The sequence below is a fragment of the Mya arenaria genome, chromosome 11 (genome assembly GCF_026914265.1).
Source record: "Mya arenaria isolate MELC-2E11 chromosome 11, ASM2691426v1".
NCBI classification, from domain to species: domain Eukaryota; kingdom Metazoa; phylum Mollusca; class Bivalvia; order Myida; family Myidae; genus Mya; species Mya arenaria.
The window spans coordinates 29,465,353-29,477,394 of record NC_069132.1 but is presented as its reverse complement, the minus strand read 5'-3'; the positions used below and the strand labels follow the sequence as shown (position 1 = coordinate 29,477,394).

At 35.3% G+C, this 12,042-nt stretch overlaps 1 protein-coding gene across 1 annotated transcript; it reads right to left on the bottom strand.

Moving 5' to 3' along the window:
- Positions 1-22: 22 nt before the first annotated feature.
- On the bottom strand, positions 23-3,314 carry LOC128209941 (cholecystokinin receptor type A-like). Its single transcript, XM_052914215.1, has 2 exons — positions 2,742-3,314; positions 23-1,438 (listed from the first exon to the last, which is right to left on the bottom strand). The coding sequence occupies exons 1-2, from the start codon at positions 3,101-3,103 to the stop codon at positions 658-660; spliced, it is 1,143 nt and encodes a 380-aa protein (XP_052770175.1). The 5' UTR covers positions 3,104-3,314; the 3' UTR covers positions 23-657.
- Positions 3,315-12,042: the final 8,728 nt, after the last annotated feature.

Here is a 12,042-nt window from a genome sequence, read left to right as displayed (position 1 = left end):
AAATGAACATACATGACTGTTAAATTGTTATCTTCCTTTTGGTACTTCTGATCATAATCACTGTGTCACTGCGTCACTGTGTGGCTGCGGTACCAATAACTTACAAAGTAAAAGCTTTACCACAATAACATGTACAAAAATGAGAACAGTTTGAAGGAAGTGAAGTGTTTAGGTGTTTAGGTTGTCATAGCCTTTCTAGCGAAACTCATCCGCTTCAAAACCTTTCGAAAAGTATTTCAAAATATAACTTGGTCATAATGATTGGTGTTAAATCCTGAAAGTGTATGACTACACTGTAGACCAAAGGGCGGGCTAAATGCATACTTATGTAACAAGATGTGAAATTCAATGTCGAACTCTGATATCTCGATGTTCCGCTATGTCGAAGTGTTACAAAGAGTTTTTATTGTTTATCATATAATAATGTTTTTAACCATGGGCTTCGTCAGTAAGCAACGTTTAATAACATGCCACCTCATATTCGTCCAAGACAAAAGAAAGCTTCCGGATTTCTCAAATCAAATATTAATGTATGCCAATACATAAAAATGCCAATGATAGATTTTGAAGAGTTTATGAGTTAATTTACATTTATATGAAATGAATGAACACGTGGCAAAGAAATGTTTACAATGAAATGGTAAGCATGCACACATTTTATTTCTTTCCATATGAAAACAGTTTGGAATACATGCTCTTCACTTCAGACCTAAACCGTCTGTCAAAAAACCCGTAGATGAACGCATTCGCCATGTTGTTAATGAAAAAGCACCAGATGAACGTGTTATAAAACACTTTACCCGTAAAAGTCATGTTTTCCACAAAACCCTTGTTAAGGAATGTTATGATCTTCAACAACAGATGAGGGAAATAGCTAAGCAAAAACACGGCTGTTATGAGGAGGAACATGACGGTAGTTCGACTGGCCCTCTGATCATTCCCTTCGCTGCATTTTGCTGAGTGGTGAAGCACATTGTTGCCTTTGGACACAACTTTTTCAGGAATGTTTTCATCACTGGATACGTCATTCTTTTCGCCTTTAGAACAACTATTGCTGCCTGAAGTTGTCACTACCGACATGGCTGTACTTGTTCCTGATTCAGTTTCTTTCTGGCTGAATTTCTTCTTGGTGGCACTATGGTTCTTAATTTTTCGCCATATCAAAGAGTAGAGCACAGCTAGAATAATCAACGCTGAAAAGAAGACGAGGATTAACAGGGCGTTGAAGTAGGCCATGTATTTGGTGCCGTGGAATCGGTCCTCTTCGTAGCACCGCGTGCCGTTGATGTTTACATCTGACGTCACAATAGTATCACGCCCATAGAGCACAGGGGCTGGCCAAGATATCAGAAGCGACACGCCCAAAACGACGGCGCAAGAAATCTTGGCCTGTGTGAGTGACATCTGGCGACCAAATGGAACGCAGATTTTTCTGTACCTGAAAAACAACAACATACTAATTCTATAACAAAAAAAAACATTTACTATTTTTTTCCTTTTTTGCGCTATTTCATCGTACGTTTGTTCGTGCTGTTTGTTTTAAACGGAGTAGTTTTGCTGGCAACAAAGAGCCAACTACGAAAAGATACTTGGATAAAATAAAACCAACAATTTGCTTTCAAATAATTATCGTAAATCTATTTACTACAATACAGTAATAGTTTATATAAAGTGCATCAAGTCTGAACCATTTGACGCCTCTTATGAAAAACAGGATATAAACATTCTCTGCGCGGAATGTTTTATGTTCAATGCTTAAGCTAACAATATCTGCAACAAATAAGATTGTTCTAGAAAGCGCATGGTCAACATAAAATGAAAGCAGACGACACCGATATGGACGTGGTATGGTCTTTATGGACGTGAAGGACGTGAAGGACGTGAGCGGTCTTTGAATATGTTAAAAAGACGTAGTGAGGACGTGGTCGAATCAGGACGTAGTATGAACTTAAAATAAGAACGTATTAACGATGACATGGACGTAGAGACGGCGTAACTAAAACATATTAGGAGCTTGATTGACGTAGAGCAAGCGTGGTACTGGACGGGAAATATTGAATGGCGTTCTCTACGCGTTGTCTCTAGGTTGTCATTGCGTACTTGCTAAGTCAATGGAGTTTTCACCACAACCTCTCCACGCTTTTACTACGATTCTGGTACGTTCGTGCCACGTTGTAGAAGACCTCGTTCGGTGCTTAACACGTCTAAGACACGTTTTATCAGGTTCTTATCACGTCCTGTCAGGTCTTGAACAGAGATCATGTATAAATACGGGATTTAACTCACCTATAACTTCAACTTTATACCAACACTAGATATGAATAAAAAGGGCCAGTTATAAATAGAACACTTTCATTCCATCTCTATCACATTTACAAAACGTTAAATTCAAGACATAAGAACGAAAGGAGAACGCGATAAGTACTTGGTAAGCGCGTGGCGCAATCTTCCTAGTCGTATTAAGAACGTACAAAGAACGTATTAAACTTGGTGTGCGCGCTGTAAGAACGTATTTGGAACGTGTTCGACGCAGTGAATGCCTGCATGGCAGGGACGCAGTGAAGACGTAGTATGAACTTGAGTAAAGCGTTTTTTAAAGATTTTTACCGCGTCCTCACTGCGTTCGTTGAAATTGCCAGGACGTAGTGCGGTTTTCATGGTCTTCTTCTAGTGCGATGGTGTTACTTTAAACAAAATTGCAACAATAGAAGAAGAACAACAAATAAAACTTGAAAAAATACCTGTCAATAGCGATGACAACCAATAGGAGTCCAGATGACATGCAGATGAAGTAATTGACGAACCGCAGCAGCTTACAAGCAGCTATGAGCGTGAACGTCAGTGGATGCCTTAGATCCACCAGAATAAACGGCATCCCGATGACACACGTTGTGAAATCCAGCACCCCTAGCGTCAAAATAAACACTCGATGGTTGGAAGGCTTGATACGGAAGGCGTACACAAAGAGAACGTGGAGGTTGCCAACAACACCAGCAATCATGATTAAAGTCACAAACACAACACCTCCGACGTATTGTTTAGCTTCTTCATAATTAAGTCGCTGAAGTATTTCTTCGTCCGATGTAGACATTTTTGTTTTCATTAATTATACTGTATTTTGATGTAATCGCGTTTCGCTCCAGTAGATAGATGTTTTACAATCTGAATGTGAAAATACTTTTCACTGATTTATACGATGAGTTTAAATGTCGTGATCAGAACTGCGTAAAATGCAAACTTAATTTTGATTTAAGTCAACATCTAAAAGTTATTTTAAAGGACCTGTTTTCTTCCTGGTTTCTTTCATAAATATCGAAGCTTGATTTGTTGACCAAAGTATGACCTCTGACGTAGAGTATATAGCGTTTTATCCCAAAACTTTTGATAGTGAGTTTTTCTTTTAAAGCTTAAGGAACGCCTCTTCATCGTAAATAAGGCGATGCTTAAATTGTTCTGTTTAACGTCACCTGGCCCTAATTTCTCGAACTTCTTAAGCTTAATAGGCTTAAGTCGCTTATTTCAATTAGCCAAAATACTTACTGAAAATGGATTTTGATAAATGAAAAATGGTTTATTCTGATACTCATACACATCATTCCTACATAATTTCTAAAAATTATTGAAGAAGTTAATATAACACATTTTATAGAACTACAAAAATAGTGAGATTATCTTCATCCTGTAATAAGGGACTTGAGAAGTTTCGAGAAATTGGGGCCTGCACGTTTCAATAAAATATCTTAGTCGTAACTTCTATAATCTTATTTTTTTTCTCGTATACATGTCATAAATGGCAACACATTGTTTAAATTCCTCAATAATGTGTTTATTTGTAAAATAATGAAACTAAAATCTTTTCACATTACGACTGAAATCGAACAATATCTTAATGGAAACTGCTCCCTGCTGACTGGTAGGAATATGAGACAAAATGTGGAAGTTCCAAGTACTTAAAATCAGTCAGTAAAAATCATAAGAATATATGTATTGCGTACCAAATAAAATTAATCATACCAATTTTATTAACCTTAACATGAACTACAAACGGATATTTTTTTAGGCATTTTAATTTCAATTCATTATTGTTTTATCCGTCATTTGACTTTAATGCCTTGACTTTAAAAAAAGCATATGATAAAGGTACAGATAAAAATATTAGCTAAATGACCACACATTCCTCAGTTAAAATGTGCCAAAACATCGCTGTTTTTATTTGTACATCATAATCTCTTTTTGTTTCGATTGTGCATTAAAATAAAAATGCACCAACCTATACTGTACGTGTGCACCTTTTAGTACCAAATAGGACAGGTTTTGTTTCTTTCGTTTGCTGAACATACAACCAAACGTGTATGGCCTAAGATTGTTCTCCCAATCACTTAAACAGCACTTTAAATTGGGGCGAACATTGATCCGGTTTCTACTTTATCATTTAGTTGTATGATATACGGAACACTTTTGCAATGCGGACTGTCACGTTGTTTATAACACACAAAGATAGGCTTACATGATAAGTGATAAAGAGCAAGAGAATCCCCTTTTGAGAATTCACTTGAAGATTTTCAAAGAATTGTCGTCTAAAACATAAACCACATGACGCAAAGGCAAACTGCCAGGTTCACATGAGTTGTAATGTCCATATGGTGTTAATAATGTTAGTGCATTATTTAGTTATAATTATCTAACTACGGAAATCATTTAAATACAAAATGTAGTATCATTTTAAAGCTGCCCTCTCACAGATTGAACATTTTGAAAAAAAAATTGTCTCTGAACGAAAATGCATGGAACCCGTTCAATAAAAATGTTGACAAAAAATTAGATCGCAGATGTTTTTTTATTAAAGCTAAAAAATGTATGTTGTATGCATGTTTTTAAACCGCTTGTAACGGCTTAAACCACAAAACCTTAATTTTCGAACTGAAATATGAAAATTTGCGATCTCATATTTCGTCAGCAGTCTTTTATCACTGGTTTGCATATATTTACGAAAAATGTTGATTTCTCAAAGACAAAAAATATACAAGTTGTAGAAACGGTATATCTGTGAGAATGCAGCCAAAGGCATTACAAATAGCAAGAAATTCTATGAAGAAACAGGCTATTGAAAAATGAACATGCATACGATTATTTTTGTAATTATTTTATACTAACCAAGAGAGGTCTAGATAACGATGGACAAAATACAACCATAGACCGTGTTTATTTATATTTTGGATAACGTATTTGAAGATAATAATTTACATATCTACATCGAGTCACCATTTTCATTCGTATTGCTTCAGTTCTAATTTTTAATGGTAAACATTTTGGTTTACCATTTTGCACTCAACCAAACATGTTTATAAATCTAGCGTAAATATTATTATTTTGATTAGGCAAGAAATGTCTTACATGAAATTTTGTCGGCATATTTTTGTAATGCTACGTTTACACTATGTTCCCTGTAGCCACGGCAGACCCGTTTGCCCGAAACGTATTGCGCCGTGGGATTTTGACCATGTTTGTTTCCATAAACAAGTTTTGTTAGGTTGTGCTATGTTTCCTCACGTTTTATCAAGGTAACCGTGACAAGCCGTAGGGGCGAAAAAGTGGGTCGTCCAAGGCGCACTAAGGTCCGGGCGTGGTCTACCAGGGATGCATGTACGTTGCGTCCCGGTCCGATTCATTCTGATGGGATCCCTCACGTTGTTCACGTCTTCATCCAGGTCTGATGCGTTTTCCACGTTTTGTCAAGGCCTCCTATGCGGGGTACACTCAAAAGCCCCCCCTATCAAAAGCCCCCCGTTCAAAAGCCCCCCCCTATCAAAAGCCCCCCGTTCAAAAGCCCCCCACTCAAAATGGGCAAGTGGTTCAAAAGCCCCCCCACTAAAAAAATAAATACATATATATATATTTTTATAACATTTTTTTTAAATATTATGATGAAATTTAATATAACCATTAATATATATATATGTTTTTTTCAATGGTCACTTTTTTTAGTTTACAAAACTGTTCAATACCGTTAATTAATGTATAACATGTACAGTACTTTTTTACTTTTAAATTTTCAAGCAATTTTCTTCGAAGCAATAAAAAATATATTTGTTTTATTGTCATTTTTTAGGCGATTGGTTTACTCAATTTGGCAATATTTTATCATTAATTACGATTGACATTTTAGCTAATAAATATTCATGAGGTATCAATTATTTCAATAATCAGTGATGAATGTGTTAACTATGATGCTCATTTTAATCTATGTTTACATTGTCCTAATATTTCACTGCAAAGAAACAGTTCATTTACAATTCAATAATTATAGCCCTTGAATGCATTATCGACATAACTCAATGTGAACTTCATACTCATCTTATTTTGTTGATGTTTGACAAATCTACATATCCTTATGTTAATCTTAGTCAGCTGGCTATTATCTGCAGATCTTTATTTTCCACCAGAATATATAGAATATATATAGGGAAAAACAGTATAGATACATAAAGGTACTTATAAATGTTAATAATCAAATTAAAGATATTTATTCATTTAATTGTCTTACACTGTTATCCTTTCAATTCCTTATCCTTGTATGAGTCCTTGTATGAGTCCTTGTCCGAGTTGAGTTGAGCCAGATCAAACACACCGTTCACTTGCTGATTACCAAGTCAATATGCTAATATTCTATCAATATGCTAATATTCTATCCAAATGAAACTCCAAGCTACTTGGTGTTTCGTCAGGAATAAGATTTCCAACAAAAAATTGACCCGAAAGCACTAAAGCACTAAAGTAGCCTAATTTATCGAATTAGTGCAGGAAATTAACGTAAAATAGGGTTAAAATGTCTGATCTGGATCTACTCAATAAAATATGACAACATTCTTCAATTGGTTTAAACTTATGGAACAAAATTATATTGAGGGGGGGGCTTTTGAACGGGGGGGCTTTTGATAGGGGGGGGGGGGGGGGCTTTTGAACGGGGGGGCTTTTGATAGGGGGGGGCTTTTGAACGGGGGGCTTTTGAACGGGGGGGCTTTTGATAGACACTCTCCTATGCATCGAACGCGAACACCGCAGAACTTTGGATTACGTTTGTGTCCACGGTATTAAGAAAATCCCCCAAGCAACAGCAATCACTGTATCATAATACTTCGACAAGTAAACATGAATTCCCAAGATGAAGAAGATTTTGTGTTTTAACCGCAAATGAAACGTAACGAAACGGCTATCGTCCACCCTAGCTTGCCGTGAAAACCGTGACAAAACGAAGCACAACGTGACAAAACTGGAAAGGAACTTCATAAGCCGGGTATTACATCCCCCCCCCCCACGGACGATTTATAAGGTGTGTAACGGCCTATTACGTACTGTCACGTGTCATTTACGTTTACCCCGTTTTACTACGACCTACTACGTTTCTCATCCACACCGTGGCTGCCGTGGCAAATTTTTTGACAGTTTAAAATTCTGGCCCGGCATGCACGGCAATAACGGTCTGTCACGTTTGCATATCTCGTTCCCCCGCGCTCTCACGTATATCCCGGTTTTTTTTCCACGGTGGTCTGAAACGGGACTGCCGTGGCCACCGGGAACATAGTGTAAACGTAGCATAATGAGTGCACTAGGTTTTTCTAACGTGTCAAAATGCCATTAAATCAACGTGTTGTTATGGAATAAAAGGGTATACCTGTCTTATTGTCGATACAACATTAATGACATTTTACTTGATTTGTATCGTTAAAGACCGCTAAATGATAGCAACTGCAGTTAAAATTTCATTTTAGCTGTTCCTATCCGAAATTTCACACTCGATTTTGTGTTACACTGCTATTAGAAAAAATACCAAACTGTTAAAATAAAGGTGTGGAAACGGCACCAATTAAATGTCTTGATAAACGATCAATGATAGATTTTAACAAAAAGATGCGGAATGTAATTGTAAAAGAAGTAAGTATCAGAGATGATTTGATATTTTAGTAGTTTATCAACTGACAGAAACGCTCTACCTAATTATGGCTAAATCTAAAATCGTCAAAACTGAAATTTTCTATCGCAACAACATGGACCTATAAACCATAGGTCCGTGGCAACAATAAAAGGACGGGTCAACTTTATGACCTCATAAATTTTCTTTTTTCTTATCTGCCTTACTCTTACACTGCGTCCAGTAGATTCATAAGTGCTAAACTAGCGTATTTTAACGCTACTATTTCACTGACAGGAGAAATCGATAGAGACCGTCGTTACCCTGATAAGCTCCAAAGTTAGCAATGAACACGACCTTATTCATACTTTTTATGGCTCTATTTCAATGACTTAAATCATCGGTGGTCAGATTATTAAAGGTTAATATTATTTTATTTTATTTTTGTTATTTTAACTGTTGTATGAAAATAAAGCAATTGTGCAGCGTCGAGTTAGTTTTAACATGGTTTTATATGAACTATAAAATATTTAATTATTCACCTCGAATATGTCAAAGTTTACAGGCAGTCACTTCCGGCAGTAATTAATATCATATCAATTCTGATTGATTGCTTTGTATTGCGATAGTTTTGGTGCAAATTTTTCCGCGCTAACATATTCATTCGATCTTTGTTTGTCGTGCCTGACAGTTGTTCTTGAAATAAGTTTTATAAAAAAGAAGAAAAAAAGGTCTGTTGGTGTTTATTTTTATTTGCCTTAATTTTTTCTAATGGCAAGGAAATCTAATTTAGTTCCGACTTATAATAAAGATTTAAAAGATCCTAAGTTTCTTTTATCAAAAGATGTGATAGTTACTGATTATGGCCTGTTAGTGCACTTTAGATGGTCCAAGACCATACAGGCAGGGGAGTGTGTGTTGAGAATTCCTTTAATAGCATTGCGTAATTCAAGTCTTTGTCCAGTTAAAGCATACTCAAATATGATTGATGTAATTAGGAGAACGCCTGATAAGCCTTTGTTTTTGTTGATGACAGGGAAACCAGTATTTTATCGTCATTTTTTAAGTGTATTCAAAGAAAAAATTATGTTAATTGGTTTGAATGCGGTAGACTTTTCTTCTCATCCATTAGGCGAGGTATGGCTACTTATGCCTTTCGTTCAGGTTTGCCGGTCTATGTTATTCAACTTATGGGGGATTGGCGGTCAGATGCATACAAGTCATATCTTCATTATTCATTAAAATTATAAAGTAAGAAGATCCTGAAGTTAGTGAGTACAAGGGTGTTTTCTGACTGGCTTTTTTCCTTTGTCCTAACGAAGGGGTTTTGTTTTCAGTGACATGGTTACACTCACTGGACAAGATATGGTATTCAAATGCCAGTAAAGTCTTTAGGGATCTTTTGTACATGTATTTGGTCAGTAAATTTAAGATAGGTTTAAAGTCATGTTTAGATAGGTTTAAAGTCCTTCTTTCTTAATTGTAGGATTAAGATTATGTTATTAGGTAAAATGTGCTACTTTAATTTGTTCATATAAATGTATATATTACAAAAATAATAAATGAAATTTTGTCATTGGTTTACATGTTCTTTGATGTATTTTTCAGAAGTTCGTAGAGGCATTATTGTTGGAGACTCTATAATAAAACATTTATCACCGATCGAGATCGAGGGAGTAGATGTGTATCCATTTCCAGGGACCATTATTTCACGACTAACACGTCAAATTGCTGGAATTAGTTTGCTGCAATTTAGTTTCAGTTTGATACATGTGGGCACCAATAATGTGGCCAACGGTGAAAATGTTTCTTTTATGTGCAGTGCTTTTGCTGATCTGATTAGGGGAATAAAATCACGTCATCCTTATATTCGTATCATAGTGTCGTCAGTACTCCCTCGACCGGTAGATGATGCGAAGTCAAAAAACGTTATTCACGGCTTAAATTCATACTTGGAAAAGGTCATGGCTAAAGACTTAAATCAGATCATATAGACCATTTTGTTATAAAGGCGAAAAAAACAACAAAAACATTTGTTTGCTCGCATGGATGGAGGTCTGCATTTACATTTTGAGGGTATTAATCGTTTGAGAATTTTTTTCTCAGAGTCATTTCAAATTTATAGTGATTCCTACTAAGGACTGTCTTGTTAAGGGAAGTAAGCCATGGTCTTGTTTCATTTAATGATTGTTTGATTATCTTTCTTAGATATTAGGTTTTACCATTTCAGCAATTGTTGTAAGATAGTTAATGTTACTTTTGCTGTTGTTGTGTTTTCATCTTATTGTTCACATATATATATTCTATATTTCTAATTATTTATATAGTGAGGTGACCATGGTTTTGTATTGATTTTGCAGGTTTTATTGTCTGGTATGAGTTAAATTAATGTACTTTGATTTGTTGAGTTGGGCTTTGGGTTGGCGGATTTATATGTTTCTGGTTATTTAATCATAAAATGTTTAATTATATGCATTCAAAGGCACGACAAGTGAACAATACATATTGACTATCATTTGGTGTTGTTTATTCTTTTTCCTTTATTAACGTTAAGAGAATTAGCACAATCATGTAGCAGAAGAGCAGAGAATAATTAATGTATTTTCCAGTTTGTGAGGTTAAAATCGCTGTGTGACAACAAGTTCCCTCTATACAGTTAAAAACAAGGACTATAAATTTCACGTACATAAGTTATTTTTGTTGTGTTGAAATAAAATTTGAATTAGACTGTGATTTGCCTTTTTGCAGCAAGAAAAAGAATGGTAGAGATCGTTTTGTATAAAAGGCACAATGACCCTTGGACATGTTTATGCAAAGTTTATTCAATAATAATTTGAACAGCATCGAGATAATTATCTTCCATAACCGGCACATAACTAATGAATATTATTTATCTTAATTACCGATAATTTAAGCGTCGCAATTTACAAACAAACTACATATGTTTAGTTTAACACATGTTTTGAGTTTATCAGACCTTTCAATAACTCTTATGAAAAACAGAAATAATAGCTTATTTACTGCCTAGCTTCCAGAAATCATTTTATTCCAGAAGAGTAATTTTATTATGGAAATGAAAAACAACATTTGTTTACGGTCAGTATTATTTGGAAAAAACCCTCCGATGCCACAATAGTACGAGCTATCTATGGATAAAGATATATCTTAATATCGACTGATTCTTCTATTAATAACTGGTCATGAAATAGCCAGATTTGCAAATGTTGTACATTGCTGTTGCTATGCTTAAATTTGAACGCTTTTCCACTTCCACCTCGATGGTCAACGATTATCCCCATCCTACCTACTCAAGAAACATCTAAACTGGATGCCGATTTACCAGATCCAAACCTTTCTCTATGTTTGCATACCCATTACAGACTGAAACGGGAAGATGTGTTGGGGGTGGGTCGCATTGATAGGGGTGAATGTGCCTATCATGTGTGCACGATGATTTATTGGAGAAATCCATGTGCTTTTAAGATTAGCATTGTACCAGGTTTTTTTTATTTTGGTAACACATAATTACACCTATATTTAGGAATATTTAAAGATAATCGCCTTAATTTGGGAATGAAATCGGGAATATGTAAGAATATCCGACCCGTGAAATGGCTAAAAAAGGCTTGTGAACCCAATATTCTTTTATTAATATTAGCATGCATTATTGATCAATTTATTTACGCATATGCACACATTTAACGACATACCGTAATGGTTCAAATCAATTAAACTTTCTGTTCTGTTCATGAATATTCTGGTCGGGTTATGCTTGTTTTTCCTTGGGGTTGATTATATTTTTGTACAGCACTACATTGATTTGAAGTAATCAAGTCATATATTGTCTCCCTTTATAATTCATTTTAAATAAATTATAATTATCCGTGTATATCAGTTTACAGCTAGATCTGATCCAATGTCCCAATTGCCGCCAAATAGGAATAGTTCTTGTCACATAGTGTAAAATAACACTATCACTTTGCATACTTCTTTTTGATGCCTGGTAACATGAACAAGTTTCTTCAAAGCTGCACTCTTACAGACTGACCTTTATAAAAACAAGAGGGCCAAATGGCCCTGAATCGCTCACCTGTCATATATTGCACATTCTTCCATTATATACAAATATTGAA